The sequence below is a fragment of the Bactrocera oleae genome, chromosome 6 (assembly GCF_042242935.1).
Source record: "Bactrocera oleae isolate idBacOlea1 chromosome 6, idBacOlea1, whole genome shotgun sequence".
NCBI classification, from domain to species: domain Eukaryota; kingdom Metazoa; phylum Arthropoda; class Insecta; order Diptera; family Tephritidae; genus Bactrocera; species Bactrocera oleae.
Window position 1 is genome coordinate 51,843,493 of NC_091540.1, and position 21,164 is coordinate 51,864,656.

The window sequence follows — 21,164 nt, forward strand, 5'->3', positions numbered from 1 at the left end:
TATTACCAGGGAGTATCACGAAACAAAAGGCCACGATCTTATATTGGTAAACAGCGTAAGGAATGTTAGGCATGAGAAAGCTATCGGTGTGATGGGTGTCGTAGTTGCACACTCCGGACAATAAGCGCAACTGTAAGACCCCTTTTACTGTAGTGAGTGACGATATTTAAGCGTAATCTGAAAGAGTTTCTGCGTCGTTTTGAGGACGCCAGTGTAATAAGAAACCACTGATACATACCAAAGACAAAGAACAAGCGAAACATTAGACTTAACCTCGCTAAACTGCTCCAGACAGACAAAGACGGTGCTATCAAAAATATATGATACCTACCATGATTGGTTAGATCATGCTAAGAGGCACTGCCTCTACCATAGCTGCGTCAATGTATCGAGCTAAGAGGATACTGTGTTGAGAAATAATTTGCCATTGTATTGGAATATATGTACTTACCTGGTTTGGGTGCCTGGCCACCGCGGCATTACACTAAACTGAAAAGCTGATGAGCTTGCTAGAACCGTTACTTCAATCTCAATAATCGCGGAATGGGAAAGGGTAGGAGATCCGTTGGCTTCATATAGTTCACTACTAGACTGTTGGGCTTCAGACCTAAGTGTTGGTCAAACACCAGCAGCTATGCAGTTGCAAGATCCTTCAAGGCCCAGGACAAATCGTAAGAGTTCTAGGGAAATCTTCGCCCTCAGTAAGGGCCACCTTTCAATGACTGTAGGTGGTCTAACTGGACATCCGATCGGGACTCATGCATGATTGAAGAAACAAAACACCTAAGCAGATTTGTAATAGGTTTAGGGCATTTTTGCCGATAGCTGATATCTAACTACAGTAGCGTTTTCGTCAGGCTGCACAAAGAAGTAAACATAACAGTCCCGCCATGCAGGACTCAACCATCTAACCAAACCTAACGCAACTTATGTACTTATCGGACCGACCTCGTGTCTATGTACATATAGCACTATGCAGTGTTCTTGAAAAGCCACTTGCTGCATGCTCAAACACCCAAATAATATTCATTACAACATACACTCACCCCCATTAATCAGTGCAAAAGTACTGCTTAAATGAAAGAGAAAATACCAAATTACAATACAACAGCAGTGCGCTTGTTCGCTGTGACGCAGCAGCCCTCATAACCGGCCCACCCACAACGTTTCCGATGTGTCTTACTCACAGTACACAAGTACGGCAACACTGCATGTGGAAACGACCACCCACATAGACGCACAGCTCAAATTTAGTTGATCCATAGTGATCGAGTGTTGGCATTGCGCTCGCCCCCACACCTCCGCGAAACAATCCCCCACCACATAACAGAAAAATATCAAATGCAACGGCAATAAACAAGTGAAAAATGCTAATCCCCGAATGCCTGAGCACACACAAAATGTAAGCGATAGCGAAAATCAGCGAAAAAAGTTCGCGAACAACAGCAACAATTGCTGACAAATACAATACGAACATGGATTGGCATAGAAACACATACATATACATATATACAAGAAATAATATATAGAAGAAAAAATGTTTGTACTATTTCTTTTTCTCAGCAATTAATTAGGAATATTTTTGTTAAACTATTCCTTTCCTTTTTATACACGGTCTCTTTGAAGCCACTTTTATTTTATATACGCATGTACTTGCAACATAACGGAATTTATTTATGGTATGCAAAACATTTAGAAATCGATACACATATTTGAGAATCAGGCCACCACTTTGGGTGGTCGCGCTAATTTGTTTCGACGTTCTTAAAGGGTCTTTATAGCCATTCAAAGTGCTTCGGCTTACATTTCTCACTGCCGAGGTACTACTCTTACACTTGAAGAAATATAAAAGTTCCTGTTATATCACAGAAATAGAATACATCTAAAATCGAGTTCATGAGCTTAGGAAGAATATGTTTCAATAAAATTTAGGAGTCAAAAGTGTCTAGCGATGAAAATGAAGAAAAAGAATTAACTCCAATCGTAAGTTAGAGCGCCATTCCTCTGGGTTGTAACGTCACTAAGGACAGACTATTCGATAAAGTGACAGAAAAAGGAATTTTAGAATAAGCCTTTCAGTTCAACGCGTGGTGGGTCATAGGTACTATGAGATAGATATTGATAAAATTATAGAATCCTAAGCGAATTCTATTAAGTCAGGGAAAAATAAATAATAAAGAGATAATTAACAGAAAAAGGGAGAAGAAAGCATTGAGACCCCACAGTACCACCGTATTGATTCAAATTTGCAAAGTCTAAACACTTGTGTAAGTATATACATTAAACTGGTTCCACCTTATACAAAAGAAGCTATTAAAGCTCACTATAAAAGAATTTTCGGATTTTAAAAATGTTCAATCGTCGAAAATATACACTTAGGTAGTATCCCTGAAAAAAGTTGTTCGAGCAATCTTTAAAAAGAGTACCCCGGATTACACTCTCTCTAGTGTACAATTAGAAATGAATAGATCTCCCACACAAACATACATATATTTAAGACTTTATTAGGTAATAATTAGTGCCAAACGAATTTAGTTGATATGATTTTTTACGATTAATATCTTGTGTACGCTTTCGAGTAGGAAATGCTGAAACAAAAGTGAGCAGTTCATTCCATATAGAAATATCAAAACTGTCATTATTCGCATCTTTCTTTGTGACTAATCGCGGACTCATGCCGAATTTGACCCATTTTTGACCTGAATATAACAAGCTCGTCTCCACCATCTAGTAAGATACTTGTATACCATATGTTCGACCTTCAAGCCCACTTTGATAAGATTTTCGGAAGATGATAGTTTCTAGCTCCGAATTGCTGTAAATATAATTATAGGTACTTTGCTTTCAAACTCATTTTCACGACTCAGTCTAACATATTTTCGACATAAAAAAAATATTTCTTCCAGTGCATGCGTCCATGTGTCCCGGCAATGCCACAAAATATAGCTACGCGTACATTTGACCCTGCAAACCACATTCTCTGCTGCCCATGCGATAGTGCAGCGAAATACAACTGCCAGCGCCGGTACATAGTCCACTAAGTCCATGGTTACACCTGTTGCCCCACCATAGCGCTCCCTACTACAGCTCGCCACACTCATTAGTCGTGCGTAGCATATTCCCTAATGTCCGGCGCAATTCAATCTAACGAGGTGTTTAGCATGAAATGATATGATAATCATAATTCCAGTCGCGCATTGCAAATTTGTTGTTGCATTTGCAACAAAAGTGACTGCAACAAGCAACTGCTGACTGGTATTTGTTGGCTGCATATAAATACATACATAGATACATATGTGTGTAGGTGTATACTTATATTTTTGGTTGTCGTAGCGAGTGCTTTGTTCTGCGCCGATGAGAAATGCTCAGCTATAAAGCGGCAATGCAACCAGCACCCAAGGGGCAAAGACGCATGCGCAGGCAGTGAAGAAAAGCACACCGCTTTGTTGAAGGCGTGTGGAGTTTACTTTGGCTGTGGCGTGGCGACGGCGCTGGTAAAACGGCGCGTCGACAATGTTGGACCTCCAATGTTGAATTGTGGCACGATCATGTTGTTGATAGTGTTTGTTTCTAAAGTTGCAACGTTGCAGCTAATGTTCATTATGGCAATCTCAATTGTTGCCGATATAAATTACAGTTTTGTACTCGTACAATGCCAGCTATGTGTGAATCTATGTGCACATATGTGTGAGTGTGTGCATTGCGTGGGTGTGTTCGTGTGATTTGCAGTTGTAGATGGTACTACGATACAAGTGGCCTATTGTGGGCCGTTTCCTCATATTTTACTTTTACCTTACAAAAATGCAAAGCGACGGAGAGTCGGCGACGACAAATGAGGTATGTGTTGCACAGAGGTGCAGGGCGCTGAATGCACTTTATCAATGAATGCATTTTTGCACCGCATGTCATTTATCTGGGTTTTTGTTGTGTGGCGATTTTCTTTGGACTTTGAGCCGCAAGTAAGCGATTACCTACAAAGGAAGCGAGCCAATTGCGAAGTGACAATAAGTAAATAAATTCATCAACACAGATTTACATACAGGCATATACACTCACGTGCAAGCAAACATTACCATATATTATTCTTTTACTATTCTATTAAATAAACGGACAAAATGCGTAGTTTTATTGCATTTGTTGTTGTTGCTGTTTGTTGCACATGCCACTGTTGCTTTGGTTGCATAATGCATGGCAATCGAGTTGACTCTTGCTACTTGCCGCCCGCTCACGCCATGTGCTTTATAGGTGTTGAAATTGGAGTAACCGGCGCAGGAATTTAATTGCTCATCGTTGGCATAGCGAAAACGTTTCTGGTTTAATTAGTATGCGAATCAGTGGCTGTCAGCGTTTTGCATATTTCTCTAGCATTTTGCGTTAAATAAAATATAAACATATTAAAAGAGATAGAAAGCGACAAACCGCCAAAGAAATATGCGCATGTGTAAGCAGAAAGAAGAATAAATGATGGAATAAATGCGTTGAAAATTCTTTAGAAATTTCTTATAACTTCGAGTATACACATAAACACCTAAGGCACGTATATTTTTTTTAAATATTAAAAATATTAGAATTTTTTGGAAATTTTGAAATTTCCGATAGTAGTTGCATTAATCTAATATTAAATTTTTGCATTTTCAAAATTTTTATACTCTTGTAACATGTTGCTACAGAGTATAATAGTTTTGTTCACCTAACGGTTGTTTGTATCACCTAAAACTAATCGAGTTAGATATAGGGTTATATAGGTATATACAAATAATAAGAATGACGAGACGAGTTGAAATCCAGATGTCTGTCTGTTTGTCCATCAGTCCGTCCGTGCAAGCTGTAACTTGGGTTGGTATTGCAAATGGAAGTAATCAGCCTACGGCCACACCCACACCTTTGGACGAAAACTCTTTAAAAGGTGAGCGTGCCCGCCCCATGACAGGTTTGTTGTATGTATCTCCAGAATCACTCAAGATAATACTTTTTACACCACTTACGACAGTGTGAAAATAGGTAAAATAGGATAACGTATCGTGTATCATGGCTAGATTTGCCTCTCTAGAACACTTTCCTATGAAGCAGTGTAAAATATGTGTTACTTTTCATAAATTATGTTCAAGTTTGAGCTTGTGTATGCAAAAATATACATTTTCCATTTACCATTGAAATTTTCTCTCCATCAGTGGAAATCCTTCGAAAGCCGGCTTTTTCTATTCGTCTAAAAATATCCATTGACCGAAAAAAAAATCAGCAGACTAGTTCATTGACCTAAGCGATGCTAGTAGAGAATAAATATGAGCACATTTGTTTATGAATCATACCACATAGAGTCTGTAATGAAATAATTAACTCGACGCTTTTGCATTATGGTTTCAAACTCCTTCTATTTTTTGTTCCTCCTTTATCAATATGTGCATATGTGATGAAAAAACTGTGGAAACGAAATTTTTTGGCATTGCAAACAACAGACGTTGCGACAACAATGGCCAAATCCAAACATGACAAACAGGAAATGAAGCTACAACGGAAATGCCGAACAAACAAAAACCAACGAAAAATATTTTCTGAATTTGTAGTGCATATAACGGCATGCTACGATCATAACTACGCTTGCCACTGCATGTGGCAATTGGACTGCAATGGGAGGTGGCCAAATGCTGAATGGCTGATAACGAGTGCAATGAAAAACTTTTGCAAAAATATATGCATAAACATAACAACAAATAGGCACACACACACACACCCAGTTATTTTTGTTTATGGATAACAAAGAAAATACTCTCTGTACTTTTGTTTTGTAGTATGTATTATCCTTGGAACAATTTTGTTTGGTTCAAAAGCATATATTTGTAGATATGTGGCATTTGTAGATATGTTGAGTGGAACCTTTTAGAACAAAGCTGCTACCAAAACACAATTGAAATACTACACATATGGATATTCACAAATATGGCCGTTTGTTTAGCTCTAATACAAAATTAACAAAATCTTAATAAAATTTGTTTTGTTTCGCAAAAATATGATATATATGCTTATTTATATATTAATATGGCTGCATGGGTGTGATTTTTGCGAATTTTCCATTTCCATAACAAGTACGTTAGGGCTACATTCGGGTGCAACGAAACGATTGCTTATTCTCGTATATTAATCAAGATACATATGGTATAAAGTCCACCGTAAGGTCAAAAATCATTATATTGAGTATATGGGGGTTAGTGACAGATCGCAACGCACTTCAATAACCTTGAATATCAAATTTTAATAAGATAGCTCACAATTCGACCGAAATATTCGTTATAAAGTTTGATAGACGAATATAATTATACAAAGTTACAGGTAATTCCGGGACAGACTTCACCCATTTTCGATATCAAACTATGGGATTGTCAAATTAGTCGCTCTTTTAATTTTTTTTAAATATATTCATTGATAAATACGTAATAAAGTCAACCGGAAGTTTGAGAATTGTTAGATTTGGCATATGTGGGTTCGGGGATGTATTGAACCGATTTTATTCATTGATAGTACCAGGCCACATAATTATCACTCATAAGTGGTCACTTAATTTTCTTAAAATTTTTTCGTAAATTTATTGATATTTTCGGTATAATAGATCGAGCTTCTATGATTCGGTAACAGAAGGCTTAAGAGGTAACGTTCCGATTTCCATCAGTTTTAAATGAGACAGATGCCACGCCTTGAAAACAAAGATTTATTCCAATATCTGCATCAATACTTCATTCAAAATATAATATAAGACGAACAGACAGTCCCCGGAACTCAACTCGTCTCATTATCATGTTATTTTTGATGTCCATATATACATATAAAAATTAAGTGTCATGTTTCTCCGGGATAAACAGCTAAACTACTGAACCAATTGTGTTCAGTTTGAACTAACTTAAAAGATGGGATAGTTTATGTTATATCTCAATTATACTCATTGAAAACAGTTAATATATCAACATAATATATATTTCCAAATTTAAGCGTGTGTTCAAAATAATAATAACAATTATTGTAATATTAAATAAAATGCCAGATGTAAAATTCTTTATCTTTACCATTGACAAAGATGTGTATCAATAATTTTCAAAATTGTTATATAAACAATAAATATAAATCAATAATTTTCTAAATTAAACCTCAAATACAATCCCTTGGATCCATAAGCAGGAAATAACGTTTCCGCCTTTTTTCATAAATAGTATTTTCACTGAATTGAATAGTTTATTGTAATAGTATTTAATATGTGCCATAGCAAAAACAACACGTGGCCGGATCTACTAGTATATACTTAAATATGGCACTATATCTACCTCGGATAGTTCAAGATTGTTAAAAGCAACCGTTAGGTGAACAAAACTATTATACTTTGTGCAACATGTTGCGATAGTATAAATATTATATATATAATTATAGCATTTACATGAATATGTAAGTACGTGGGCATTTCCTGTAATAATTTCACACTGGTAAACAAAATTTTAACTTTTTTTGTCATATGAAAACTCATATCAAATTATGAATGTACTGGGGCCACTAGACAATAATATGTGAGTGAAAAAAATGTACACGTCTTTTGGCATCAAAACATATATTTTCATAAAAAGGACAAACATCAGGTACATTTAGAGAATTTATTGCTATAGAATATATTGGGTTGGCAACAAAGTAATTGCGGATTTTTTTTAAAAAATCAAAGACAATTTTTTCAAGGAACTGAATAACTCTATTCTGTAATGTATATATAATATAGAATATTATTATATTATTAAATATTATATTATTTTTATAAATAATATAGATAAAATACTTATGATTTTCGTGAATATTTGGCTTTTGTAAGGTATTTTTAAAGTCTCCAACAATAATCTGCTAGCATACCTACGCTCCTTTTCCCTTGATAATGGTTTTTCATTAAGAAAATATTCTGATAGAACCTCTTGCCTTGTTCATCACTTACAGCACACAAATTTGAGAGAAAGAACTCTAAATGAGAGTCAAGCATATGTATTTTTAAGGACATATTTTAAGTTAATTCATTAAGTCATTGTAATTTTCTGATTTATGGTTCCCCAAAAATTTTTGAACAACGATCACAAGACATTTCCAGGCGAGTTTTTCCTGATTAATCAGTTTTTCTTCAAAGCTCTTATTCTTTATCAGTTGTCGTAATTGTGAACCCACAAATATGCCTTCTTTAATTTTTGTCTTGCTGAGTTTGAGGAACTTCTCTTTCAGATATATAAATCCTATGCCATTTCTAGGCATAGCTTCAACAAAATTTTTTTGCAGGCCGAACTTTATGTGCAATGCTGATAAAAGAATGACATCATCGCTCTCTAAATGATCATTTTTAACATTTTCACACTTTCTTTGTATAGGGGTTTTTTCTGCCCACACAAGAAAACATCACAAAACTCATGTGGCAAAAACAGTGTTTACCAGTGTTATTTTTGTATTTGTGCGAAAATGCTTGCACTTCTCAAACACATTTTCTTTTTTGAAAGCTGATGCAATTACAACCACTACACAACTTTTGCAAACTATACAGACATATTATATATGAACATATGATGTATAAATTCGTACAAAAGCTTATTCATTTACAAAGTGCAGATTTCTTTTTTCAACGAATTTTCTATTGAATTTACGGAAAAGTGTGAAACTCCTTTTTCGTATATCATATCATATGCCCGCTAATCACACACACTCCCTCACCACACTAAGTATGTGAAGTACAGTAAATCATCGTATGCACGAGTGACTTACCTACTGATAGTTATATTTAATAGCTTATTCAATACTAAATTCTGAAATTTACAAAAACGAATATATGAGTGAAACACCCGAAGAAACGTCTACACGCTGAAATTGAGGAGTAACTCACCCGAAATAGAAGAAAAAACCAAAGCGCTAATGTCGATAGACAATTGACTAAGCTTTACAAATATGAATTTTGATTGAAGATTGTGGTAATCGTTATAATTGTTATAGTTTTTCGGTATAAATTGTATATGGCTTCCACTACATTTGGATAGGATAATTTTCCAAATAAGTTTGAAGAATGCTACCAAGCTTTTGCACGGATATTGATCCGGCCGTTCCGGCTATGCAGACACAACTGTTAGGAGTTCCATCTTTAAAATCGTCATTATTACCTCAAAACCCGTAATTTTTCTTTAGACTATATAATAAGGAAGGTAAATGAATTTTTTATCGAAGGAGGACAAAGCTAAAAATATCCAAAATATCGGCGAAGCTTGGGTACACCCCTAACATGTTAATACTTTGTTATCGAATTGGTGTATAGGATGATCTTGATCTTGATGCTTACATATCTATACTACTTATATTTGTATTTAACACGGTCAGATGGGAATCTCTTTCATATAGTGAAACCATAATGTTCGTGTACGAGTATACGAACACTTTTAGTATTCAGGATTATTGGAAGATTTATATCTGTAAGATCCTGATGGTATCTCTATCAAACATGTCTACTTGAACAGCTATTTCGATTTCCTACACAATTAGATCGATCGAGCTAGTAGCCGGTTCTAGCCTTTTTGGCTAAAATGAATGTTCTCTTAAACAGGGTATTACTGTCAAATGCAAAATGTCATGTGTATTAGCTCATTTCTTCTCGTACCTCTAATTTTGAAAATTTTTGTGATTCTATTGTCCTTTACAGTGCATACACATACATACATACAAGTCTATGTGTCTGTAAATGATAAACAATGCCAAAAATTTTAATTCATTAACTCATTAAAATTACTCGAAAGCAAAAGCAAAAACAAAAACCGTCGAAAAGCAACCAAAGCAGACGGATGAAAGTGCATAACGGCTCATGTGTGAATTGGCATGTATATTTAAACACTACTACGCATACACACATATATATATACGTAGAAAGGAGCATAAATGAATGCATGTAGCTGTGGGCGGGAGGTGAGGCGACGATTCTCCGCAGAAACAAAAGAAAAACTGCTGGAAAGTTTGCCATTCGTGGCATTCCAAGCGGGTGTTAAGTGGCTGAGTTCAACTTTCAAGTACATACATATATACATATTTGTATTGCAATATACATTTAAGGATATTAATTAGATGCATCATGTTAAAGGAGATTTAAACATTTCACTGTTATTTTTATACCCTGAGCAGGTTACATTAAGTTTGCCACGAAGTTTGTAACACCCAGAAGGAAACGTCGGAGACCCTATAAAATATATACATAAATGATCAGCATGATGAGCTGAGTTGATTTAGCCATATCCGTCCTTCTGTCCATTCGTCCGTCCGTCCGTCTGTGTACATGCAAACTAGTCTCTCAGGTTTTAAGCTATCGACCTGAGATTTTGCAGCTGTCCTTTTCTCACTAAGAAGCTGCTAATTTGTCGGAACGGCCGATATCGGATCACTATAGCATATAGCTGCCATACAAATTGAACGATCGGAATCAAGTTTTAAGGAACCTTTGCATTTGTGAACGTTTTTTCTTGTTGTCATATTATTTAACATTTCACTGACAGTGTGCTATTTCTAGAACTATTCTTACTGATAGCACAGAATTGCATTGAAGTAAAACAGAAATAAATCAATTATTAGAAAAACTTAGAGTAAAGTATGCAAAAAAGTTATGAAAATATATGTATATAAGTATGAAAATCGACTGATAGATGGAACTGGATACACTCAGGAAACCACATTTTACAGTAACTGTTATGTTTGAACTCTATATGTCAATTAGTGTGTGTTGACAGCTGTTTGTTTACGGCGCGAAAGGTTTGTCTGGCGATTTTTACCATGCAAAATACATTTTACAACGAGTTTGCTTTATATTCAGTGTTTCCAATACAATCACGCCTATGGAATCGTTGAAAATGTTGCAGACGTGTTTTGGAAAGTTTACTTTATCAAGAACAAAAGTATTTGAATGGCATAAAGCATTCAGTTAAGGTCGTGAAGTCATAGTCAACTCGCCTCATGTTAGTCGTCCATCGATCTCTGTTAATGACGCTAACATCAAAAATGTCAAAGAACAAGTTTTTAGAAATCTTCGTGTTGGAATCAAAAAAATTGCAGACAATCTCAACATCCCTGAAGAATCGAATCAATAAACTTTAGTTAATATTTTGGGTATGAAGTGTGTCAATGATATACTCATATCGAATAAACTAAATCACGAAAGAGATGCTTGACAACGTTGCTGAATACCCTACATTCATCAAACGCGTCGTTGCTGGTGACGAGGCGATGGTTTACGAATATGACGGCGAAACTGTTTAGCAATCTAGCTCTAAAAATTACCCGGAACCAAAAACACCAGTTCCAAGTCGGTCAAAAGTCAAGGTGATGCTCACCGTTTTCTTTGATTATCGTGTTGTGGTTCCCTATGAATTTGTTTCACAGGGTAAGACGATCGGTAAGGGATACTACTTTGCCATTTGGAATTTTGTGATTTGTCGGCAGAAAATTCATGGATGTTTCACCACGATAATGCGCTGTAATATTCTAGCATGAAGGTTATTGATTTTTATTATTTATTGAAACTAAAGAATCTGCTTGGAGAATCGCGCTATGAGTCTATTGGAGCCATTAAAAGTCATTCGCTGTATGGTGTATGGAAAATTGAATTATGGGTTTGCAAGCTTGTATTGGCTCAGAAGCCCATTATATAAAGATATATATTAAAATACGTTGTTTTTTTTATCATTCGGTGTTCGGATCAAGTTTTGGACCAATTACGCCCATTTATAAATCCGAGTTGCCATACCAAGTGTACTATAAGTGCTAAGATTTGCCTTGACATATTTATTTATGATTAAATATTTATATGGAAGTAGGCTTAATCTGTGCTAAACTATTTACATATGTATTTTAATAAAAATTGGGTGAAAAAATAGATATTATTTCATTAGCCCTTTCTTTCTTGTCCTTATCAAGCCAATCATGATAAAGAGCAGCCTAAATATACATGCATATATACACACATACATACATATTGTATGGTACATACTTGTATATTTACTATTTCTAGGGACTCAAATAACGGGTTAATAGCAGTAACTTGTACGCAAAGTGTGAGACCATTTTCGGCTGCACCTTGCACCTGCCAGTACGATGTTCTGAGGTGACTTTTGGTAATTTGTGGTCTCACATTATGTGGCTGCACTACAAGTAACAACAAACAAACAAACAAATACATACATTAACGAGTATGCATGTATGTTTGTGTGGCTGCATGTTAGGTACAACATCCAGGAACATGTTAAACAGCAGGACGACATGCTCAGGCGTCAGTGACATGGCCGAAAACAAGCCAAGCAATGCAATGACCACAACTAAAAGGACAAACTGGGCATAGAATACTCGTACAAACAACAACAGCCATTGCGATAACTAAAGCACAGAATATTATCATTAGCAACAAAATGTTGCATTATTGCCAATAACAACAACAACAATTGCAGTTGACAATAATGACAAACAAAGTGACTGCAATTGTAAAACAGTGTCAAAGCACTTTAGGGCGTCGTCCACACACATACGAGTACATAACAAGCATGGATGCCAGTCCGAGCAGGCATAGTCATGTTTCAAGCTCAGCTTTTGTTGTAGTATAGACAAATGTCGAAGTCGAAAATGAATTACACATTACGCACACCTGTGAACTGCTGCACGCACATACACATTTTCATATATATGTATGTATGTATGCGTGAAAGCAACAACACCCATATCTATAAACGTATATATGAGTAGGTGTACATGTGTTTGTTAGTTTCGGACATTTTGGGCGCCGCTTGTAGTCATGCAGACGGACACTGCCTACTGACATGACGTACAAATGCGTAACATAACGGTAATGCACTTTCTGCATTTGTGTTAACAAGTTGTAGCTCATTATGTGTAAACACAGGCAACCCACACTCAACAAACTGATAGACAAATCTAAGCCCATATAAGTATTAATATATGTTTGCAGATATGTATTTACAGATACATATATGTATAGTTATTTATATGCGTGACGTTGGCGTAAAATGTATTGCTTGCATATCTATCTCACACACAGCCAAGTTATCAAGCACTCATGCACGCACCTACACGGAAACAGATGCACTAAGAACTCTAACTTTAAATAATATATAATTTATATATAATTTCGTTTAAAAATCGCAATAAAACAATAAATGTTATGAAATAACAATATTAAATCAATTATATACCATGCGATCCCCAAAATTTGTTTTTAACCTTATCTCTTGACATTTTAATCGCATGATAGTTATTTTAAAAATATTTAAAAAAAAAAGTGTTGCATACATTTGTGCTAGCCAAGTTCTTTGATTTTTGACCGTTAGACGCCGCGCCAAACCAATTTAGTGTGGTTTCTTTTAAAATTCCTAACAGCGCCCTCTGTTGGTGAAATTCTATTCTATATTAAAACGTGGACATGTCATAATTATTGTTTATTCTCTCCCCAACGAAATTAATTTTGATTTGAGTAAACTAAATCTTGATTGTAAGAAAACGTCGGAGACTCTATACATTATATAGTACATACAAGATATGCGTGCAAAATTTTGCCATGTTCGTCTTTCTACCGGCTTGTATAGTCGCGAACTAGTCATTCAGTGTTTGAGATATCGATGTAATATTTAGCGCACCTATTTCTTTCCTCAAGAAGCTCTAATTTTGTCTTTTATTGGAATCGCTGATATCGAACCACTATAGCATAAATGTATGTAACTGGCATTCAAACTTACCGATCGAAGTCAAGTTCTTGTACGAAAGGTATCTTCACAAAATTTGAAAATCTTGTTGATGCTCCATTCGTTCCGAAATCAACACATATGTATAATATATATTGTATCTAGTGAACAAACAAAAAATATATATGTATAATTACTTGGAATTTATTAAAAACGCATAGGAGAAGATCTAGTTCTATTTATGCAGATAAATGTATATTCACATTCGAATATGACCACTTCGATGCATTTATCACATAGCAAATATATGTATATATGTATTATATAAATTATCGTGCCTTCAATTCATCGTTTCATAAGAGTGAATATATAATATTAAAAACTCGCGCTTTGCGGAAGTCGAAGGTGACGAAAAAGTCTGTGTTTTAAATTTCTAATCAAATTTTTACCGGTTTCTTATATTCAGACCTATTAATGAGTTATACACATACGAGTATGTATACCAGATATATATGTACATCAACCAATGTATATAGTAAAGTACCTACGAAGAGCATAACAATAATAAAGCGTCAAATGTAGATAAAATGCTGATATGGCCTACAAGCTGTTGCACCAACTGATAAGACGTCGGAATCGTAAGAAAAATGTGAGCTCGCTAACAACAACAATAACAACAGCACAATGTGAATTATTGTAGCAGAAATGAGCGAGATGTTTTATGAAAAATATCAGTTGTTTTCAAGTCGCCGTCGTCGGCTGTGTGACAGCGGAATAAATACTAAATATTTTTATATAAAAACGCAGCGCTTAGTGTGATTCTTTAATTAATGCTGATCTGCATTAAATGCTCGCATAAATAGTGTGTTATTAAAACAAAAAAATCGCTATAACTGTTTCAAAATTTGTTTATACGCAAAATCGCGTGCGGCTGCGAAGTGGAGGTGGCAAAGCGTTTGTAGGCCTCACTGAAGACATTTTAGTATATAACATACATATATACACAAGTGTTTACTACCAGTTATTAAAAAATATATGTATATATTTTAAACACCGACGTGTCAAAAATACAAATACGTGACAAGTACTCGTACAGCTTAGTTTCTTTTTTTTTTTTTTTTGTTTTGTCATAAAAAACAATGTTTGCGACAAAGTACCGTAATGCTGTTAAAAATATCCCCTTTTAATTTTAGAGATACAACTGATAATAACATATACCATAAATGCAACTGAACTCAAATAATGTTTTGGTTTAGTTAGACTTTATGCACAACGTCTTAATCGCCTTAAACTGTGTTTGAAGAAAACTTGAGAATAAAAAATGGGGAAATCGTACTTCTACAGGAGAGCGGGTCCACGCAGAACCGACTATATACATATTTTCCCTATGTGACACGTAGTCTCCACACTGCCGAATTTACACGTTTCTTGGGTTCTTATCAAAAAAATATTTATCTCAATTTCGTTTGATTATTTTGAATGACAGCTACATACATGCTATAGTTGTCCGATCTGCAAATTGCATGAAGATACCTTTTCAAATAAAAAATGATTACCATGTAAGTACTTATGAGTACTTGAGTAGCCTTGAATCGTATACAAAGTGGTTATTATAGGCCAAAGGGGACTTATATTAAATTCGTAGAAATGATACGCAAAGCAAAAATACCATAAATATCAAATGTGCAATTCAGTACATCTTATATTAAGTAAAATTAATTTTTATTGCCTCTTATCATACAGCTATCCCACTGTACGACGCGCGCAATTCTATTTTCTCGCTTTTACTGCACCCACTTTCGTGAGTGAATGCTCTCTCCTAGAACACATGATGAGCTACATACATATGCATTTTTCACTTGAATCAACTTTATTGCTTTCTTTGTTGGTTTTGACATTTACTAGTGAAAAACATTGCTAACTGCCTGCTCCAATTTATTGAATTTTCTTCACGTAGTGATAAAAGTTTAGTGAAAATAATAAATCGTGTTAACTTATGAACTTTGTTATATAACAAAAGCAATACGCAAAACGAGCGGGGCCGAGTCTAATCAACAGTTTACCCCAATTGTTATTGTTATTGGACATTGCCTTCGCGGCTTCGTCTTATCACTAGGCTTTTGTGCGCGTTTGTCGTTGTTGTGCCACTTTGCATTGCATTTGTCGCCTCTGCTTCCGCTGCCAATTCATTCACTCTTTTGTGTGCAAATTCTTGATTTATTGTCGCGCGAATTCTCAGCAGCTAAGTATGTGCGTTTGTTCCTGTTTAGATTTATTCAATTCGCTCAATTATACAAGCTATCAGCACTCTTGTGCTTAAGAGAAATTTGTTGTAGCGGTAATCAAAACAAAAACCATACAAATAAATAAACAACACATCTACTATATTATATATAACTATAATTGAACAAGTGCGGTGCAGCAATCCGGTTTAGCGCAGAAATCTAACAAAAATGTCAGCAAGCGCGGAGAGCGCCATCTCTATGTCACATTTGGAACTTCACTCAGAGCATAGACTTTACGCACGGTTACGCGAGCTTTACGATTTTTATCGCAATCAATTCGGTGGTGAACCGGAGTTCTTTGTTCGCATGCCTGGACGGTAGGTGGTGTGGTAGTAGTAGTGCATATACTGAAATACACAGAAAAAATAATTGGTTGAATGTGTTTTGAAACTATGTCATAATAAATGATATCATATCTAAGCGTTTAGCCAGAGAATGTTAATGAATATGAATAAAGTTATATTTTTCGATATTCCCTTATGTGAAAACTAAAAAACTCAGATTATTTTCCTTCTACTATTTTGCTCAATTTTGCTTTATACATATATAATCCATATACATACTTGCTTTTATAGGCTTCCCTTTACCTGCTAACTGTTTGTTCATAATTTAGTCTACAAAATTTTCTTATAGATTATGGTAAATAAAACTTACGTTAGGACGTTATAGAAAAAATTTTAATCTAAAGAGCCGATAAAAATATTAAGCTAAGAAAATCAAGTTACAGATCTGCTGGTTTCCAGGTTCACAAGACCTATTCAAAGGTTTCGGCTGGAAAATATACGCAGATATCAAAGAAAAGCTAAGCTTGCTCAACCGTTAGGTGAACAAAACTATTTTTTTCTGTAGCAACATGTTGCAAAAGTATAAAAAAAAAAGTATTACAATTTATATATATGAATATAGGTAATGATGAAAACCCATGCTAAAATTTCGATCTTTGAAAAATTGGCGGGTTTCAAAAAACAAGTCGGTTTCTGTGAAAAATTTTACATTTCACAGTTTATTACAATAATAAAAATCTGATTTCTTAATATATCTAAAAAAAACTCCTGTCAAAATTTCAAGTCGATCGGTCCAGCCGTTTCGGAGGTAATTTCCTCACCGACTCTGAAAACAGCGAGAAAAACGCATTCGAAGTTTTGGGAGCCGATTAGACTAAGTTAAAAAATTATAATAATACGGAGATATAACCGAAACTGTTTTCCGGATTAATTTCAAATTTTCTCAAATGCATACACATTCGATATATGTGTGGAATATACAAAAAATTTTATTTTTTCAAATTCAGAAGTGAATATAACCTCTTAAAATAGTGTGTCCATTTCGAAATCAGGGGATTTATCTATTTTTGCTTTTTTTTTTTGTAGTATCATTTTACATCAGCATTTATTTCTCTAGTTTACCAAAATTACAGCGTCAACATAATCGGCGAGCATGTGGACTACTGTGGCTACCCCGTTTTACCGATGGCTATTGATCAGTGCATTCTTTTGGCGGTCGGACGTAGTGCGGAAAATACATTTCTACAACTGCGTAACGTGGAAACGAAGCGTTATGAGAACTTCAAATGCGATTTGAGTGCACTCAGGTAGGCATATCTGCAATATTTCTGCAACTTTTATTATTTCACTTACAAACACACACTCCACTCTCCATATATAGCATTGATTTGCCGCAAAATGGTGGACCGAAATGGTATAATTACTATCTGTGCGGCGTAAAGGGCATCTATGAGCAAATCCAACAAGCGAACAGCGGTGAACTAATGCGGCCCATCGGCATGAATATCGCGTTGAGCGGCAACATACCGCCAGCTTCGGGTTTGAGCAGCTCCAGCGCCCTGGTCAGCGCCGCTGTGCTGGCCACGGCATACGTGCACCAATTGCCCTTGGAACGTAAACAATTGGCCGCCATATCGGCACGCTGTGAACGCTATATTGGCACACAGGGCGGCGGCATGGATCAGGCCATCGCCTACCTGGCCAAAGCTGGTTGCGCACAATTCATTGAATTCCATCCGGAGCTGAATGCCACACCCATACAGTTGCCGGCTGGCGTATGCTTTATTGTGGCCAACAGTCTGGCGGCAAAGAACAAAGCAGCCTCGTCGGATTTCAATGAACGCGTAGTGGAATGCCGGCTGGCTGCGCGCATAATTGCCAAGCGCATGAAGTTCAACAATTGGCGTGGCATATTCCGCCTTGTGCAGTTGCAAGAGGCGTTGCATTGCACGTTAGGCGAACTGGAAGAGCTAGTGTTGAAATGGCTGCCAAAGGATATTTACAAACGCGATGAGTTGTGTGCGTGCGAATTGGAGGTCGACGCTGAGGAATTCGAAAGGGAATTTCTCACCGTCAATACGCGGCACATGACACAATTCAAACTGAAACAACGCGCTCTGCATGTCATACAAGGTATGTGGAAATGCTGGGGGAGGGAGAAAACAAAGGTTCTATTGCAAGTACATGCTAATCTCTGCTTTTTCTTAATTCTATTGCAGAGTCACTGCGTGTGGCGGAATTTCGCGAAATATGCGAGCGCCATCAGACGCAACCCCAATACATCTGCCAAGGCGTGAGCGTTAAGTCAAATGGTGACGGTGTCAATAATGCCACAAAGCACTTTACGCTGCTGTCACAATTGATGCGTCAATCACATCAAAGCCTTAAAGAGCTCTACGAGTGTTCGCACACCGATCTGGATCGTTTGATTAGCTTATCCGATGAGGCGGGTGTGGGCGCTAGGCTCACCGGTGCCGGGTAAGACAATTACTTCCGCGTCATTACTACTAATAGACCACCAATGCACAAGACATACATACATACTTATTAACATAATTCACTTTTTCTTATCTTTTTATTTCTTTACCTTAACTTTCAGTTGGGGTGGCTGCGTGGTCGCCTGCTGCGACTCTCTGGAATCGTCTAAGCGTTACATAGAAATGCTTAAAGCGAAATACTTTAAGTTGCTGCCGCAAGATTTGCTCGAGCGGTATGCCGTCAATGATTTCGATGATGTGGTGTTCGCGACTTTTCCAGGAAATGGCGCAGAAATCTTTCAACTCAACTTTGTGACTTGTTAATTGACAAGCGCGTTGGTTTCTGTTGGAAACAATTGCCAAAATCTTGCTAGTAAAAATTGTACATACGTTTTATTATATAATCCTAAATCTAATATAGGGTGACCAATCAAATGTTTAACGCACTGTCAACAAATCTTTATTTCTCTTTTACAAGAAATAACTAAATGCATTTTTCACGTAAGCATATTTAAACAGTATTGAACTTAATTGAATAAAGAGAGTATAATGTTAAAAAATAGGCGAAAAAATTCGAAAACATATAATTAAATTTAAGTTTGTGTGTATGAAAGAGAAAGGTAAGTATTTCAGAACAATATGCAACACACGGCTGGGCATTGGAGCTAACCAATTTTTTTCGAGAGATTGAGTCATAAGTAAGAATGTAATATCTCAGTTTTTCAAAGTTAGTCTCCACAGTTGAAATATTTTACTTCGAATTTCGAAATTGAGAATTCTAAAAAATAATTTTTAAATATATTGTAAGTAAATATAAGTGTAAGTGTATTGTCGATTACTTGACTCAATCTCACGAAAAAATTAGTTTAGTGCAATACCAAAAGAACGTCGATTTAGCCGTGCATTATATAGGTATATTTATAGCTATTTTAAATTTTAAAGATCAATTTTTTTTTTTTTTTTTTTTTAATACATATGCATGTACATACATATGTACCATCTGATCAAATATGACTCCGATTGATTCATTGAAACTGTGCGTGTGAAACCGAATCAATGAAAAATGTTTACCTAGATTGGACGTTTTTTTTATGTTTGTGTGAAGTTTGATCTCCATACGTCAATTAATGTGTGTTTGGGAATTGGTTGTTTACGGCACGAAAGGAATGTCTGGCTATTTTTACCATGACAAAAATAAATAAAAACGAGTTTCTTGTTGCGATTTAAAAAAACAAAAAAGAGTACCCCTCACAGGTGCATTTGTCTATATCGGGACTTGAGTTTGATCGGTCAGTTTGTATGGCAGCTATGTGCTATAATCCGATCGACTGAAACGAATAATTAAAATTGTTGGAGAAACATAATAATTGATAATAAAGATATCGTTAAATTAATGAATGGTCCAAACCATTTTTCCTGTTAAATTATTAACCTCATGTACGCAGAGAGCTTAAAGGATGACTCACGCATACAACACACAAACATACCAAGCATAGTATAGTAGATGTAGTAGTTCGATCAGTAAAAAATCCAGTATGTACAAAAGTTTCTATTAAACTATGTGTTGGGTGTTTTGATTTCAATGCCATAATATTCATTTATAGTGCAGCCGCAAGAGAAAAAGTAACAAGTACATGTTTAATTTATTGCATATCCCTGAACACTGAACATCACTCACAGGTAATGTAACAATTTACTTGTCTGGAAGCAAAATAATGACCCTGTAAGAAATAAATTACAATAATTACTAACTTTGTACAGATGTAGCCCATCCACTAACCAGAACTAAGTTACCGCTTGCAATGATAAGTGGATTATTCTAATGATTACTGTCTTGTCGGAAATGCTGCTTGAACGCTACAAAAAGAAGTCGTTATTACCATACATAAAATTGTGAATGGTGATGAACTATTTATTCATTATGAAGTTATATTTGAGCCTTGCCAAATTATCTGCAAAGCCGAGTATCTTTGCCGACAAGACATTATTCTGTATTTGGTTGGTGGAGTCAGAAAGGCATGCTGTATTATGAGCTTTTAAACGTGGCTGAAGCCATTAATGAGAAATGTACCGATAACCACTCATCAAATTGAAGCGAACGATGGCAGAAAAGCTATTGGAATTTGCAACTAGATACGAGACAATAATTTTCCATCATGGTAACGCTCAGAAGCTTGTCGCAAGACCGGTTTAAAACCATTCGTTCCGGACGATGCAGAATACCATCACTGCTAAACGCTTCACATCGGAAGAAGGAACCAAAAATTGGCTTGATGCATTCTTGTTCGGCGTAGTTACTTCGGGATGGAATCCATAAATTGCCATAAAGGTGGGAAAATGTTATAGCTTCAAATGGAAAATACTTTGAATAATATTATTGTATATGTTTTTTTTTTAATCGCA

General features: G+C 35.7%; 1 protein-coding gene across 4 annotated transcripts; it reads left to right on the forward strand.

The window, feature by feature from the left end:
* Positions 1–14,454: 14,454 nt before the first annotated feature.
* On the forward strand, positions 14,455–19,321 carry Galk (N-acetylgalactosamine kinase). Of its 4 annotated transcripts, none has more exons than XM_014244830.3 (6): positions 14,455–14,577; positions 15,986–16,317; positions 17,418–17,591; positions 17,666–18,417; positions 18,504–18,762; positions 18,884–19,321. In XM_014244830.3, exons 2-6 carry the CDS (start codon positions 16,169–16,171, stop codon positions 19,083–19,085), a joined length of 1,536 nt encoding a protein of 511 aa, XP_014100305.3. In that variant the 5' UTR covers positions 14,455–14,577; positions 15,986–16,168; the 3' UTR covers positions 19,086–19,321. The 4 variants fall into 4 exon arrangements, with proteins under 4 accessions (XP_014100305.3, XP_069967243.1, XP_036215038.2 ...); XM_070111142.1 differs by lacking the exon at positions 14,455–14,577 and adding an exon at positions 14,655–14,673; XM_036359145.2 differs by lacking the exon at positions 14,455–14,577 and adding an exon at positions 14,736–14,752.
* The last annotated feature ends 1,843 nt before the right edge of the window (positions 19,322–21,164 follow it).

Excerpts from the sequence above, each read along its gene's own strand:
- Galk (XM_014244830.3), top strand. The coding sequence starts at position 16,169 with ATGTCAGCAAGCGCGGAGAGCGCCATCTCTATGTCACATTTGGAACTT. Across the intron at positions 16,318-17,417 it reads TTTGTTCGCATGCCTGGACG|CGTCAACATAATCGGCGAGC; the intron begins GTAGGTGGTGTG and ends CCAAAATTACAG. Across the intron at positions 17,592-17,665 it reads TGCGATTTGAGTGCACTCAG|CATTGATTTGCCGCAAAATG; the intron begins GTAGGCATATCT and ends CTCCATATATAG.